This window comes from Enoplosus armatus, chromosome 1 (genome assembly GCF_043641665.1).
Source record: "Enoplosus armatus isolate fEnoArm2 chromosome 1, fEnoArm2.hap1, whole genome shotgun sequence".
NCBI lineage: Eukaryota > Metazoa > Chordata > Actinopteri > Centrarchiformes > Enoplosidae > Enoplosus > Enoplosus armatus.
Window position 1 is genome coordinate 28,761,554 of NC_092180.1, and position 17,545 is coordinate 28,779,098.

General features: G+C 43.1%; 1 protein-coding gene across 1 annotated transcript in view; it reads left to right on the forward strand.

The window, feature by feature from the left end:
* adamts17 (ADAM metallopeptidase with thrombospondin type 1 motif, 17) overlaps window positions 1–17,545 on the forward strand; it is a 112,633-nt gene that overhangs the window by 84,026 nt on the left and 11,062 nt on the right. Inside the window, exons 15-20 of the mRNA XM_070906361.1 lie at window positions 734–854; window positions 6,367–6,447; window positions 9,000–9,157; window positions 12,293–12,452; window positions 16,463–16,598; window positions 17,288–17,492. Coding sequence (XP_070762462.1) covers window positions 734–854; window positions 6,367–6,447; window positions 9,000–9,157; window positions 12,293–12,452; window positions 16,463–16,598; window positions 17,288–17,492 — 861 coding nt within the window. The remainder of the gene's footprint in view (window positions 1–733; window positions 855–6,366; window positions 6,448–8,999; window positions 9,158–12,292; window positions 12,453–16,462; window positions 16,599–17,287; window positions 17,493–17,545) is intronic.

Consider the following 17,545-nt stretch of genomic DNA (forward strand, 5'->3'; position numbering starts at 1 on the left):
GGGGTGACGGTGTGTTTGAAGTCGGGCCCTTCGGCTTTGGGATAGCATTTGCTTTTACGTCTCGTTTTCTTAAAAAGCTTCTGCAGATGGTCTTTTTTTCTTTTCTTTTTTTTTTTTAAATGTGCTTTAATATATTTTTCTCTTATTGTAAGTATTTAGGAGCACTTAACTGCTGAGTCTTTCTTCAAAAGTAAAATCCTCAAGGTCCAGTGAGTCCGGGACTGTGGACCCATGCCCCATTTGCTCATACATTGTGGATTACTGCAAGGGCACCGCGTAAGCTCCAGGCATCAGTGGCCAGAAATTGTAACCAGCAGCTGAACATCTCCTCAGCTGCACTTTTTATGGATACATTTTGGCTCATTTATGTCTTGGTAGTGTCAGATTCTTCCATTCAGTTCGTCCACTCCTGAAGAAAGTCAACTTGCTATGTGAAATAGGCAAAAACCAGAGGCCGGTGCGTCCACTTCCTGAAGTTTTAACACCACCTTCTGATCGGCGGCTGAACTACACTACATGGTGCGAGGACAAGCCAACCTTTCCCCTGCACGCAGCATTTTGTCCTCTTCTAAATAAATACCGACACACACAAATTCAACATGTCTCAGCACGGATGCCCATGCGGACAGAAAGACACACACACACACACACTACACTACACTACACTACACTACAAAGGCAACTCATCAGCCTTCTGTTTTACCGTTGTCCTTCACTGTTTTTTTGTGGTAAGAAAATTGGGTGTGACGGCATCATTGGGTCTTCAGCCAAAGAGGACCGCTGCGGTGTTTGTAATGGAGACGGACGCTCCTGTAAGATAGTGAGAGGAGACTTCAACCACACCAAAGGAATGGGTGAGTGTGTGTGTGTATGTGTGTGTGTTTTGGTATCCAACTAGTACGCTCTATGTCTGTGCTGATGTAATGCCGCTTATATTGGCTGTCTATGAAAACACCAGGTATCCAATGATTCCCTTTTTTTCGTTACTTTCCAGCCCTTCCTCTGCATTAGACAATTCAATGTGAAGTACGTTATTTTAGTTGTTTTATGTCCTCCAGTCACCACTAGGCAGTGTAAGAGGGTATCTACCTGTGTGATGGCTAAACCCAGAGCTGTCCCCAAGTGTTTCTCATGTAAGATGCATGCACTTTGTGTGTGTGTGTGTGTGTGTGTGTGTGTGTGTGTTTCCTGCACTGCCTGGAGTGTTTTACTGTAGGTAGATGAGAGAAGCAGTTTTCTGTGGGCTCTCCTGGGTGGGTGGGGGGGGGGGGGTGTAGTCTGTTTTATTTTTTATTTAAAAAAAAAGCTTGGTTACAGTTACATAACCAGCTGTTTGACCGTGTCACTCCATAACCCAGGCGTGAGGTATGCCAGGGACGCATTCCTTTCATCTAAGCTGTTTTGTCCTGCCGCTCCTGCCAAGTGGAGGAGGGGGAGAAAACAGTAATAAAACGTCACAGTACAGTATAAAACGTCACACTTTTGGCATTTGCTTCCTCATGTGTCAAATGTGCTTCTCGCAAACCCAGGTGAGCCCACGGCAGTCTGCCTCTTACCGTCGGTGGACGGGCAGGGTGGTGGAGGGCTGATGGATGCAGCTGGTTGGCTTTTGGGACGGGGTGGTGTGTGTGTGTGTGTTCATCATAGATACAAGTTGCCAAAAAGCCTCAGAAAAGATCTGTACAAGATCCGTTTGAGCCCGGGCTCGCAAAATTTTGTGTCATGAATGCAGCCTCTTGAAATGCTTTTTACTCGCCGCGTAAGGGTCATACGCACAGGCAGCAGACTCCCAGTGATAATGAGTGGCGGCTGGAATATGCAACTTTCGAGCACTAGGGTGCAGAAAGAAAGAAATGATTAAACATCTTTTGGCTCACTTACCAAATTACCAAACAATTACCCGTTGAACACATCCACCAGAAACACGGAAACACGATTGGAGGCCTGTTTTCGAAGGCTCGTCTCTGAGTCCGTGCGAAAGTAAACAGGAAGTAGCCACCTGAATTGGCTATTCATTGCAATGTCGGATAACAGCGGGTCAAGGAACGTTGTATATCCAGATGTTAGTGTTGACATATTGCAATCCCTTACGTGTTCTAATCAGCTTTTCTTACCGCATGGAGAGCCTCCAGTTGATTTCGAGGGTGGCGAAGCAAAGTCTCCGGGATGCCCCCCCCCCGTGGAGTCACTTGCGGCACAGGCCCCAGGAAATGCACACAAAAAAATACAAAATAAAAATCGTGTAGACACTTCCTTGATTTATATTTAATCAATTAGTCTACATTGTAATGTGAAAACTATTAATACCTTAAATGTAGCATACAATAACATTTTATTATGTCTGCGCAGCACGTAACGTGGGTATCTATGCTGGTGCGGCATGCAGGGATGCAGATCGTGGGATGCAGATCGTGAGAGAGTCTCTTGGGGGGGGGGGGGCAGAGTGTTCAGAGACCGGCAAAGCCCTCTGGCTTTCCCTGATGGCGTTTTATATGAGAGCTATAGATTCTGGTGGGAGGGAATGACTTGTGTGCATTTCATTGTGCTGTTCTAGACCAATATCATCCTCCAGCAGAGACTGATAGAAGCACTGAAGCCTTGTACTTGTTTTAAGAAATGAAAGTACGCCTACTCATCGCTTTGAATTAAGTTTTTATATTTATTTTTCATTTGCTCCCAAGTCCATTTGAAACACGGGGGGCTGCAGCTGACGGAGTAAGACTAGAATTGTCAAACGCACCATAAGAATACATCTAAGCAACACATTCATTTAATGGAATACACAAGTGTAATTATAGTGCCCGAATGATGGGGCAGTGATTGTAGAAGCCTTGTCGCTCTTAGCCTGGACGACGCGTTCAACTCCTTCGTATTTATCCAATATTATACTTTGCTCTGCTGCCAGTAGACATGTCCATCTTTGTGATTGGTCAGATGCTGCAAACGCCCCCCCCCCCCTTGGTCCACATCACGGTGGAGGGTGACGATAGCCTTAACGTTCACACATTCGCCCTCAACGAGTAACTTGCATTTCAGCCCCTGGGTTCATTTGACAAAATGTTTTGCCGCTGTCTTGTCAGTGTGTTTGTGTTCGATGTCACCCACGATCGGCTGTCAGTAAGAAGCAACTGTGTCCTCACGGTGCGTAACTGTGTGCTGTGTGTTTGAAGGGCTTTAAAGCTTAGAGGGTGCGTTGGTAAGTATGAAGTCATGTTGGTGTCTGTAACTGTGAAACACAATGTTGGGCATGATTGTATGCTGGGCACAGGAACAAAGCAGCTCATCTGTGCCGCGTTAAAGCATTTGACTCTAGTTATATTCATTTACATCTTTTTCTAGAGCGCAAACCAGTACGTGCATGTATTTGGGAACACAGTTAATAATCACCTTATTATGCAATTTGTAGCTTTGGCCATGATTTCCATCAATTATAATAACATTTTTGATTACATTTAACTGGCAAAGACCTCGAGCTGCCGTCTGAACTATGACCATCAGAAGCAAAGTAGCGTAATGTTATAGATGGAAGAAGTCTTGGATGGATGGATGGGCTCAGCTATGACTTTGACACAGGAGACAGCTGTTCAGTTCTGATCGCTTTCTCCCGAGTTATGTGCTCATGTATTTTTAAAAATGCAATGGAGGATCGGTGGATATTTCAGGTGTGTCAGATCTCTCACCAGAGCGATGTTGTGATGTCAGTTATGGAGCCGCCTCTAACCGAGGCTCCCTGCTCCTTAGACCTCAGCTGTACAAACGGTGAGTAGAATGTTATCATGATCGATGAGAATGATGGCCGAAATTGGAAAAGTAAGGCCGAAGAAATAAGTAACGTTTCTTTGAAATTCAAAACTGAAGTCCTTTATGTGCCCTTCTATCACTTATCACATGCGCACTGTGTTTATGGGCTCGACCCACTGACGGCCCAGTCATTGGTAGGATAACCGGTGGCGATCAGATTGAGCTGCTTTGTGTTGAAATAATGCCCAACAGTTACTGTAAGAGGTGTGTTGTGTGTGGAGGAGGGCTGGTGGCTGCTTGTGCGACAAGAGATGGCACAATTAGAACTCAGCGATGCAGACATTACGCTGATGAAGGCACTCTGGTGGTGCTGTTGGGCCACGTGGCACAAACACAGTTAAGTGATAATGTTTTAAAAATAAAAAAAGAAAGAAAAGAAAAATCAACACGCCTGACAGGGAGGTGATTTGGGGGTTTTGGTGGGGCTGCCAGCTGTTGTGACAAAGTCAGGGAAGGTCAAGTGAATTTAACTTAATTGAAATGATTCCAGGCGAAGGTTTGCATAAGAATGTTGCTCTTACCACTGACGCCAAAGATGTTTAAAGGATTGTACCTGTGTTTTTAGCATGTTTTAGCCTGATATTAGTATATTTATATATATATTTCTTTATTATGATTTGCAATCATTTGTATAATAATGAATATAAATGTCCAGGGTGTACCCCACCCTCCTGCCCCAACGTCAGCTGGGATTGGCTCCAGCCCACCGCCACCCTGCTAAGAATAAGCACTTATAGAAAATGGATGGATGGGTAATAATGAATAATATAGGAGTGAAATGTGTATAACTGCGGGATTCTGTGACGTGCTCATTGCAAATGGACTTAGAGGCCAGGATAAAATCTTGTTTAACATCCCTGGTGGTTGAGTCTGGCCATGGGGCCTTTTCTTCCCTAGTTTCCTGTCAGTCTCGCACAGTCAGTAAAGGCAGAAAATCACTTAGAAAGTCACTTTCTATGACGCCCTGAGACCACATACATCCATATTAAAGGTGTTATTCTTTTAAACGGTATCTGTCGTCATGGGTAGTTCCTGTGTCCTCAAAATGAGCCTGGGAAACCAGGAGGCCAAGCGGTAGCCCGGGGCTAGGCACAAAACTACAGACCATGGCAGAGCCAGAGGGCCGACGCATGACAGATCGACATTAAATGAAATATAGTTGGTTGAATTTCTATGACATTTTGTGCAGCCATGCTGCTCATGGAAAGAAATGTGTAAAAACTGAGAGCCATGACCGCATTACTACATGGTTCTGCCTCAAGTCATTATGAGCAACTGCGTTTACGCCCACCATTTATTTCACAAAGCACGCCACAGTGGTTCAGATTGTTGAATACGTCTTCCAGCTTTCCAGGCAGCCGTTAGTTTCCTTTCTTTTCTGCACGTTTTGAAAATCAGCTGGTAAATACTTGAAAGCTGATTGAGTTTGTTAATGTGTGAACAAAACGCCTGCTTTTGTTATTATTCTGTGGATATATGCAGTGTTCAAGTCCGCCGCGTTACCTTTAGAGTTGGGTTCAGATAGCTACGTCTTTTTTTTTATTGAATTCTTTTGTCTCACCTTGTCTGGCTTTTTCATTAGGAATGTGCGAAAGATTCGGGTAACATCAGCAGGCTTATCATTTTGTCATCTGTCCCGTCACTGTCGGCGCTGTAAATGACAAATGGCCAATTATTTTAGGTGTAGCTACTTTAACATGCTGTGCGTACCTCACCAAAAAGGTCAAAATGAAACATATCTGTTGTCAGAAAGCCAGTGTAACAGTGGGCAACAAGAGTGGTCACGGAACGATCAGCTGTCAGCGTCAGCAATCACAATCTCCGAGTTACTTCCACTTACATTCATATGAAATCAATAATCCAATTGAATCAGCATTTGGAGCAAGTATTGCATGAATGATAAGGTGTAATGTCAGTAGGCTGAATAAGTTGGCTCTCATTTAATGTAGGGATCTAGGTTCAGATTGCTAAAATGCAATCGCACCTCACTTCCTGTAGTCTCTGTATGTTTATTTTCAAAGAGTATTGAAATGAATGGGACCCAATGGACGGAAATGTTGGAGTTAGGAATGACACATTAAAACACTCCTAAAACTACAACTAACACACTACAACTTGTTGGTAAAAGGGTCATCGCTAACGTGAGGCTTAGTTAATCGGTAATAAAAGGGCAAAAACACTGGTATGGTCCTTTAATGACTCCCACACCAAAAATGAAAGACAGCCGTGAAATAAAATTGTAGGAAATTTTAAATGTATCTCATATCTTATATATGAGGGACTGAATTCTTGAATTGTGCAGTTGATAGAGCATCTCTGATACAGACACAGAGGTCACCAGCCCATCCCTGTCTCTATGGCCAGCTCCTTATGTCTCTGAATCTGTTTTTAAAAGTCAGACAAAGTATCTGCACGATGTGCTGATGAATCAAAATGAGAAAAAAAAAAAAAGACATTTGTCTGACTTTTGCCTTCAGTTCATTTTCAGTGTTTTTGGATGTGCGTGCCCTATACGCCGTTTGTCTCTGAATCCATTATCACCTCATATTTTTGGCTCCTTCCCAGGCTACATCGAGGCTGTGATTATCCCCGCAGGAGCCAGGAGGATCAAAGTTGTGGAGGACAAACCCTCGCATAGCTTTCTGGGTAATGATGCATGTGTTTTACAGGGCGTTCTTAAGGTTCCTTGAGAATGATCACTGTTAACTCGCGGACATGCTCACGAGCACAATATCATGTTTCTTCAATAGAGTGCCGCAGGGATGAGTCCGAAAATGAGTTTATGCATGTTTACACTCTCTAAGTCAATGGGGTTTTTGGTTAGATGCCTGTAATAAGGTCTGTGGTTAACACAAGCTTCAGAGAGTTCAACGTTTTGTTCGGCAACATAAAATACGTCAGTAGATACCCCCCCGCTCGTGAATTTTGAAGCTTTTGCATGTCTTAAAAAAGGCGGTTGCTAACAAGCGGCTAAATGAGACTACAGAGGTTGTCTGGGACATTAAACGTCTTCAGGCCTTTACAGCCTCATTGTGTTTATACTCTATATCTATCTGTCTATATATCAATAGCTATCTATATTCTCTTCAAAGTTAAGCTTAGTGGGGGTGACGTTGACGTCATGTGACTGTGGTGTAGTTCGTTTATAGCCTAATGTTGGCTTTTTACGTCTGGCGATTCCATTTACGCTTCAAAAGTCATAAGGGTGGTGTTCATCTGTGAAAACGTGTAAGTATCATAAACCTTTGTTTTGCCACAGAGCTTACTTTCTGCAATAATCCAAAATCCAATGGAAACATCCAATTGGCTTTTAGTCGAGGGGAACCAGGCCGATGCTAACTTCAGCAAAAACTGAACTTTGGATTACTAAAAGGTTTTCAAAGTTTTCATACTTGCTGGATAATGCTAGTCCCCTGTAATTTCAAGCATATCCTGATATAACAGTCAAATGCCATATGGATGTTGAAAGTGTTATTGGTCGCTGTGGTCTTTCCTCATGTACCAAATCCTCTAATCAGATACTGACTCTGATCAGATGGTAAGGGGAACTCCCAACAGACTGCCAGAGACTGCCTTGATTAGAGGAGCTGAGGAACACAGCATCTTGGACCCACTAGCTGCAACACTCATCAACATGTTGACATTCCAGCCCATCTTCGAACTTGGCCTTAATGTTGATCTCAACTACACACCTGTAAAGTTTAGTGAGTGCATCTTGCACGGTTGTGGCGCCATCGTGTAGACAAAATCTGTCCACAGGGAGACGTAAAAAACACCACGCACAGACTCACAAGGTGAAAACAATATAACTATATAATATTTACCAGCCACACGCTGTCTTGGGGTAAAAAATGTTGAGAACAGCCATTGTAATTCTACATCAGTCAAACCCTAATCGGCCTATGCCCCATTCACAATCAAGCAGGTATGGTGATCTTTTCAGTTCTGCCAGTCAGGCAGGGACAGTTGACTGCAGGGTTAACATGGCTCCCTGGCCGCGTTCAGCCCCCGTTCCGTCTCTGATGAAGCAGGAGGACGTAGATGTTTCGTAGGCAGCCAATGAGAGGACAGTGATGGCAGCAGATGAATCCCAAGGAGCACAAACTCCCAGAGAGAGAAAAACATCAGCACATCAAACGAGTCCTGGATCAACACTTGTCAGTATTACTGATACTACCTGTCAGTGTCCAGTTGGTTTTAGTTATTCGGCTGATATTTTTTTGTTTTCCAGTGGAAAAAAATGTGTTTGCAAGGATAAACCCATCCTCCAATAAGGTAGTTACATTGACACTTCCTCTGACTGTAGAATTTTGCACTTTATCAGCCATTTCTGGCGCCCTCATTGGCGTTTTTCAGACTTGAACTATGGTTTATTCCAACTTAATGTGAAGTCCAACTTCACACAGTCTGACGGAATGAAGTGTGCTACTCTGGGCATGTGGTGAGGTGTGGTCGGTTGGCTGGACTTGGACTGGAAAAACCCACTATCTTCTTCTTTTAACAGTTTGGCCAGAGCGGTCCTTTTTGTGGTCGAGGGAGGGAACAGCTGTAGAAGCAAACCACTCAGACCATTATCCATCTACCCAGCACCTCTGTGTAGTATCTCCGCCTGTAGCACAGGTGGCCACATAGGGTCGATGATGCCTGTGTACAGACACGATGACCTGGAAACTCACTGTGACAACAAGACAGTCATTGCGCCTGATGTTAGTCAGACCGCAGACTTTTTTTACATGCGTGAACTGGCAGAAGAAAATAACACGCAACGTGTTCATTTGTGAGCTTTTAGAGGTTTTAGTAGGTGTGCCTTTGCTGTTTCTCCCTGCTTCAAGTCTTTATGCTAAGCTAGGTTAGCCACGTTCTGACCCCAACTCTGTACCTAATAAATGGACATGAGCGTAAATAAGCATGTTTCCCGAAATGTTGAACCTTTAACCAAACCTTAACCATAGGTGGCTGTGTGGGTAGTGCTGTATACTTTAAGTAGAATTATTCTAGGATATAGTATAGGATTACTGTTACCACATAGTAGACATTGTGAACTTGTAGCCATGTTGATTCTACTCTTCTCAATGCCACAGGTGACTATAGAGTAAAATAATTTGAAAAAAAAGAAGTAAAGAAATTTGATAAAATGACACCAAGGACACATCAGGAATTAAGGAATGGCTCATTATCCTCCCGTGTCTTCCTCACAGCCCTGAAAGACTCCACCAAGAGGTCCATCAACAGCGACTGGAAGATTGAGCTTCCGGGAGAGTTTGAGCTGGCCGGGACCACGGTGCGCTACGTTAGAAGGGGACTGTGGGAGAAGATGTCTGCCAAGGGACCCACCAAGACCCCCTTACACCTGATGGTAAAACACATCAGTCACTCTGTTCTGTGTTGTTATATCACAATAGAAACCGTGGCAGGACAGAAACATCCTGCTGGTGGTCTAATGCTTACGTGACTGTTTATTTGTACATGAGGGTTATCAATTACTAATACTGACCTTTAACTGTAACTTACATATGCACTGATTATTTTTGCCTACCATGTATGTGATGGACGCATTCTATTTTTCTTTTCATTGATTGATGAATGTGAAGCCCTCAACAAGAATTGATTCAACTTTGTAAAACCCATTGGTTTTGATCAATTGATACAGGATTTGTGAGGTTAATGCCAACTGCATGGGTGAATATCTGAATGAATATGGCTTTTCATACAACATGGGAGTAAATAGAAATTGAGCATCCTTTCATTCAGTAAGTGTGCACTGTCGGGTATTATAAAGCAGGCAGCAGAATTCACTGTGAAATAACATTAAATTATGAAACTGGTGTGAAAATGTAGCAGTTGTTTCACTGTCAGAAATGGGCACAAGCGTCCCCCGCGCTCATGACGGTCATCAGTTAATGTTTCAGTGGTAAAATAGATCTTCAAATCCATCAGCGATGCAGCCTGTGAGAGAACAGGAAATACTACTTATTTCTCATAATCATAGCTTCTTTAACTCTCTCTCTGGTCCCGAAAATATTGCGGGAGTACGCAGCTCATTCCACAAAATGTGCCGCCATGTCTGAATGAAGCTGTAAGGAAAATTTATGTAAAAGTCACATATGTCTGAATGACAAAGTCATCACTTTAACAGCTAGATGAACCAAAACAGTAAAGTTGCGGGCCGGAAAACCAAAACCAAGTCTAAAAGGCTCTGTAGAGGTGAGGGGAACCACAGAGTTGGTGCTAACTAGCTAACGTCAGCTACTGTTGCCAAGTAGTTAGCGATTACTTTAGCAACAAGTAAAGCCATCTGTCCATCAATAACTTTCCTTCACAATGGAAAAAGAATTTTCTGCGAGACATACTGAACAACATCCCCCCCAGCGCATCCCCCTACCTCGTGGGCGTCCGGATCTTGGAGCAGATGACCATATAAGGAAATCCGTGCCTATCTGACGTCAGATAGACACGAAGGTAGAACAGACTGTTGGAAAACCATCGCGTTCAGAGCAGTCTGAAGCCTGAGCTTTTTTTTGCCCACAGGGATCACGTTTACATACATTTACCTCATTATTTGAAACTTTTGGCCACATTTGATGTTAACATCCGACATTGTAACATTATATGTATACGACAGGAAACAAGGGAAAGCATAATAGGTCCCCTTTAATATTAGAGATGTCCTGAGCCGATTGTAAGGATCTGTATCAGGGCCGATCTGGGCATATTTTAATGGAATTGTATCAGCGAAAATAAAGCCGATCAAAATCCTTTCACCAGTTCAAATGACAAATGTCACTGGCGGCATGTCATATCAGTCATAGCTAATGAAAACCTGGCTGTGGTCGGGTTTTTGTGCTCGCTGCAAGCCGGTGTCTTTACCCAGCCAAAGATTCAGCTCTCTACCACCAAGCAACCGCGTACGTCTTCTCTCTAGCGGATCACTCCATATTGCATTAATATGTCATCAGTCAATGACATTAAGCTTATCAGCTTTGTGGTTTTGAACGAGGACATTCAGTGTTTGAACCACATAGCAATTTTTTTTTGTCAATTAAATATATCTGGGACAAAAAAAAGCAAGTTGTAGACGTCATCTTGTACTGTGGGAACATGATGATTTTTTTCTTACCCTAACCCATTTTGTTGTCATTTGTCGTTAGACATGTTCTCTTTTAGTGTTGGCCTGTCAGTTATTATCAGTTCGTATTTAGAAATATATTGAAAACGAAAAAGCTCCAGTACTATATATCTACAGTCTATGCAGACAAAAGACCACACACACAATCCCTGCGTGCAGAGCTGGAGACGTGTCTGAACAGTTGATTACACTATTGGTCATAGTTGTAAGGCAGTGGTCTGGATTGTAATGGAAGCTAATGAATCTCATGTCAGGGATTTCCGTTCGCGTCATCTTCAATGTATTTGATATCCGTGAGGGACACTCAGCTTACTTACTCGAAAAGCACTGCAGTTTCAGGGACTCACACTCCATTTTTCATTTCACTTCATTGTGGTAGAAGCATACTGCAGTGTCTCTCAAGACGGAAGGTCAAAGTAACGTCGCCTGGCACTGACGATGCTGTTACTGACAAGGCGGTCCGATACCCAGCCAATTTGAGAGAGGGATGATGGAGGTTAACGACAGAAAGTATTAAGATCACTAATTAAAATGATTAACCCTGTAGTGTGTACTGGGTGAAAACCTTTTTGTGTCTCCGTTGCACGGGGTAGAACCAGTTTGCACACAAGATATAGGGAACACACACAGCTGGCCATGAGTGAAGGCCGAAGACAGAAACCATTCACATCTACATATGCAATATCAATTTTGATCACTGATGCATTATCAGAGAACCTCAATCTTCCATAAAATAGGATGATATGAAAAACTATAATATGTGCAGTAGAGGGTTACATCCTAAAAGACAGTTTTAAATATTGTAATGTCAATCTCAATACAGTATTCAAATGGCATATGCTGTATATGTAGTCTGTGTTAGCCAAGTTAAGTGACAGTCTTTTAAGTATGAAATGACCTTCTTCATACGCAAATGATGGACGAAGTTCTGCACATACTACGTTGGGTATCTGCATGCAGTACACCTCCAGCTCTGCACTGCACGGCGCGGTAAAGTTGTTTTCCTTGATGGCGCGTGGAGGTCACAAACCACAGCGAGACCCTGTCGCCTTCAGCCCCCTTGCCCGTTTTTGTTTGTACTTTTCAAGGTTCGAAACTGATCTGCTGACCAAATAGCGCAAAATATTCTTCACAATAAATGTATCCCACCAGTTTGCCACAGGAATGCTATTAATGTGAAGCAGCATCAGCAGAAAAGGTTTGCTCCAAAAGTCAATGTACATATATGTATGTAAACAGTAACGTAAATCAGTGAAATACAAAGTACAAACAGGAACACAGGCGTGAAATCAACTCCAAATAACAGAGATTCAGGTAGAAGGTACTAACGTAAAAGTTTTACGCCCCACTCTGTTGTGTTCCCAGGTGCTGCTCTTTCATGACCAGAGCTATGGGATCCACTATGAGTACACAGTGTCTCTGAACACAACTCAGGACAGAGGCAGCGAGGAGCAGAGGGAACCGGAGTATCTCTACATCTGGACACACAGCAGCTGGCAGGACTGTACTGTCCAATGTGGAGGAGGTAACGCACTACTAAACTATCCCGCATGGTCGCCCGCACGCATCACACAGTATTATGTAATACACAATCTCTGCAGGGGGACAATTAGGTTGTCTCAGCAGTAAAATCATGCAAGTTACAGCAATGAAAATGTGGTTTATTTCTCTTCGAATTCCCTCTGACAAACTTTCTACCATATGTCTTCATGCTTTCTGGAACTTTATCCTTGTTTTCGAACCATTAGACCCTGTTTGTGATTTCGATGACGAGTCAGTGCTGAGAGTCGAGATCTCTTTATTATCCTTGAGAGGCAAATTCGGTCGGCCAAGACATTAAACAAATGCTAACTTAAATGACTTGAATGATTTGAGCTTCTGTTTAGCTGCAGCCCCCTGCCTTTTACGACAATAAGAGTTAACCACATTTCAAATGTATGTGAACATAACTGCTTAAACACAACCTTTTAACCATGATATAACCTAACAGAGGAAGAAATTGAACTGAGATAAAAAAAAAAAGGCTTAGGTTTACCTGATTGCCCTTGGGTATCATAGTGGGCAACTTTAGATTGAAATATTAATGAAATAAATAAATAAATAAAAAATACAGAATATTTCAAATATTCACAACTAGGGACCACTTTGTCTGGCCCACAATGCTAGTTCCCCTATCTATATCAGAAGATTCTGTAATAAAGGCTTATATCAGATGCAAAAGAAATAAATGAGGTCACCGTGTTTACATTCACCATGAGTAACAAAACAGTTCACTGAGTGTGAGGTAAAAACCTAAAAGTCCTTGTCTTGTAATAAAATACTTCCAAGAAATGAATGGAGTATAAGTCTGGTCGTGACTCAAAATGATTCATGAGAGAAAATGGCCAAAGGGGGTTAGATAAAGACGTTAAAGATGGTAGAAGCGTTAGGTATCTCTAAATGATATCAGCTACCATTTCTCTGGTGCCATGATCTGTGTAGGAGGTAGTCTGACCATTAAACTAACCACCTGAGATTAGACCACACATTACTCACAACGGCTATCCAATTATGGATATGGAGCGATCTTTGTGCGGTAAGACTCAAGGGCTGATTCCGAAGTTCACAGAGGGGACCGCAGGGAAGAATAGACTGTACTCTATTGACAGATGTGAACGGGCGATTCTCGGTAAGAGAGCCCTCCTTGGATATGCCCAGAATTTGCTCCTTTTCGGCGTAGTAGTGCAGCCGCACTAGGATGGGACGAGGGGGGCCAGAGGTCTATGAGCAGGATCAGTGATCACGGGAGACGGAGAAGTTCTCAGGACCCAATACCTCCGGAGAGAACTCCGACATGAAACGAGTGGGGTTAGCTCCTTCGGCTCCCTCCGGGACTTCGATGATTCTTAAATTTTGTCGCCGGCTCCTGGACTCGAGGCCGGTGCATCTCTCCTGCAGTCGCTTCAATCCCCATCTTAATGTTTCATTCAATACTGAGTTTTTGTTTTTAAAGTAGGTACTCAAATCACGATTAAAGTACTATTATGTGTTGATGTTAAAGAAAGCTGTGGGACTTCGGCCTATGCTCCCGGAAGTCCTCTTACTGCAATATTTGAATGCCTTTTAAGCTGTTGTGCCTGCAAACATGACAATGTGCCATGAGGCCCCAATGACCACAGTCTAATGCAGCGCCTCTGGGATGAGGTGAAAGAGGTGATTTGCAGCATACAAATCTGCAGCAAGTGCATGAGGCGACCATGTCAACATGGACCAGAACCTTCAAGGAAGTCTTTTCCCGAACCTTGCTGAATCCATGGCACAAAGAATTCAGCCTGTTTCGCGGGCAAAAGGGGTCCTACGCAGCAACTAGAAATGTTTACCTAATGACTTATAGTGCAGAGTATATGTGTCAATAAGTAATAATGTCAATGAGAGGCTTTTCCACCATGACATTAATACAGTTCGTGACTGAATACAACTTTTGGGAATTTCTTGACATCTAAGGAAATCCAAAACAAGATCCAGTATCGGAGTTGCCTCTGAAATGTATTTCTACTGCTGTGGTTATAAAGGTAAGAGATTAAAACAAGGAAAGGAAGGCTGATCTAAGGAGAGGCTGCTGTGGGCAAACTGGGCAGATTCAAGCCATGTCTGGAATCAAAGGGGGGTAGGATGGCAGGGAGTTCGAACAAAGAAGAGACGGACCAGTGGAGAGCCGGTTGCTAATCCAAGCCAATGATCAGCGGCATATTAGACAGAGCAGGCCTCCCTCTGTGTAACTCTTTCTCTCTCTCTCTCTCTCTCTCACACACACACACACACACACACACACACACACACACACACACACACACACACACACACACACACACACACACACAGCACATGGTAATCCTAATTGTCAGGCACCCCACTGCTGATTTCCTGAGCAGCTCCTCACACTGGTTTGTGCTATTGGTATCCAGTGGTCAAAATATTTTAAATTACATGTATGTGAGAAGAGCACTTTGAAGTTGCAGTACGCTGCTTTTACCCAGGAGACGAGGTCAGGTGCTTCTGGATTAGTAGCTAATGAAGCAGCAAGGGGTGAGCCCACCGCCGCTCAGCTTATCTCTTTTTAATGGTGGATTAGAGTTTACATATCTGCTCGAGATCCCGTGTAGACGTATGATTTGACATCCAAGGGCGCACATCATAGTAGTAGATGATCAGGAGACACAGCTGACTCAACAGGGGGAGGGACAGTCTCTACAAGAGACAAAGGCACAGAAAAAGGTGCCCTGCATTCTCTGAAGTTGAGCCAACAGTCCCAGAGAGCATTAAGAAAGCATTTTCAATGTCCACTTAACACATAGGTAGGGTAGAGTGGGTTGGGGGGGGGTTCGATCCCCGGCTCCGCCAGTCCGCATGTTCCAAGTGTCCTTGCTCCTGATGGAGGCCAGCACCTTGCATGGCAGCTCGGTCACCATCGGCCAGATCTGTAAAGCGCTCTGGGAGCCGTTAAGGTTTAAAAGCGCTATGTAAGTGAAGTCCGTCCGTTTACCATTGCATTTTATGCATTGAAATGTTAAGTTCTCTGGCATCTTAAATGAAAAGTTGCCATGAAAAGCCATTTTTATGTTATCAATATAATATATATTACATTTTTTTTTTTTGCTTTGCAAAGTGAATGAGTGTTAGGCAGATCCAAACATTACTGTCCATGTGTGTATTCTTAATGAGCCCTGTTTGATCAATATGGAATCAGCTTATAAGGAAACTTACTGAATACATTTAGATTTGAATGTACTATGATATTATTCAAAGTCATGGGATCTTCCTGCTTTTTGGGACCACCAAAATTACAGTTTTTTGTACACACAGTAGATTCTGCTAATGAGCCATTATTAGCATTTCATTTCATTTTGTTCGGTATTTCCACATCAGTTACTTCTGTAATCCATATTTTGTGAAAAGAACATACAGATACAAGATTATTACAAATAATTATTCAAAGCAGAGCAATTTATATACGTGTTAAAACAGGTCTGGAGGGGAATTTTAAACGTCAGCATAGTCTACTTCTCCACTGTCTATCCTATGTTCCAAACAACCAATACATTCTTGGGTGAATCTTCCCTGTTAGATTTTCTAAGCACATTAGGATGTAAATTGTATTTTGCTGAAATACTGGGCCAGGAAAAAACTTGTAAAACGTGGGCTCATAAAAGCCTCACAGATGTGTTGGGTTTTTTTTTTCTTCCAAAACAACCATAATGAGATCCTCCTAGCCAAGCCTCTGTTTTCAGAACACTACGAAACAGAGCCCCCACCACAGTAGACGATGTACTCTGTCAGCCAGCCCAACCCTCCAGTGAGCTCCATCAGAATCTCAGGCTAATGCAGAGACACTTATACAATAAAAGTCAGTTAATTACAGGTACAAAGGGCCACCTGCCCGTCTCTCTGCTGCTTGTTCCAAAACGCCCCAGAACAGAACTTTTCTGACGCATGTGCAACTTGTATTTGTGTGTGTGTGTGTGTGTGTGTGTGTGTGTGTGTGTGGTGTATGTGCAGGTGAGAGGAGGACAGTGGTTTCCTGTATGAGGATAGCCAATAAAACCATGGAGGTGGTCAACGATAGCTACTGTCAACCTGAGAACCGACCACACCCCCAAGTACGACTCTGCAACTCTCACCCCTGCCAGTACCGGTGAGACAGAAACAAACACACACACACACACACACACGCACACGCACACGCACACACACACACACACTCAGCAGTGGTTTTTGTAGCTGCAGGTTGCTTGTAAAACTTGTGTTAGCCGGTCTCAAGACAGATGCAATAATGATCCATTAAAAATAATTACTAATATAACTTCTGCTTCAAAGAACACAGACAACTTCCTGCTGATAAATGAGGACATTTATTTATGGCTAAATGCCTACTAATAACTGAAGAAATTAATAGGGAGTACATGATGAAGAAAATAATCAAACAAATGCATAAAAGATTTGATTGAATGAGATGGTGAGATAACCTTAACACAATGGCTATAGTGAGGTGGTGTATGTGATTTGGTTATTAAAATCAAAATGGCTACCTAGCGGCTAGGAGTGTGGCTGACTTGAGTGAGTGTCTCACTTTACACACTAGTATTATTATTATAATTATTAATAGGCCTATTACTATCTATTACTACTATTGATGGAAAAATAGACATGACTGAAAACAAATGGAGTTGTATTCTATTGTTTTAGTTCACAATGTCATAGAAGCATTTAATGGACGGATCAAACTTATAGTTGGTTAATGGATCAATTAATTCAAGTAAATGAAAAAGCTGGTTTGGGCCTATACGTCGTGAACTGTCTGTAAACTCTTGGTGTTTCTCGCAGGTGGGTGACAGGGGAGTGGGGATCCTGCTCTGTCACGTGCGGAAAAGGTCTTCAGCAGAGGGAGGTGGTTTGTGTTTACCACCTCCAGAATGGCTCACTCATCCACACCAGGGACCTGTACTGCCAAGGAGGAAAACCTCCTGTTCTGCAGGGCTGTGAGGGCCGCCTCTGCCTCACCGTGTGGGAGGCTTCAGAGTGGTCTAAGGTATGTCTCACACACACACACACACACACACACACACACACACACACTCTCAC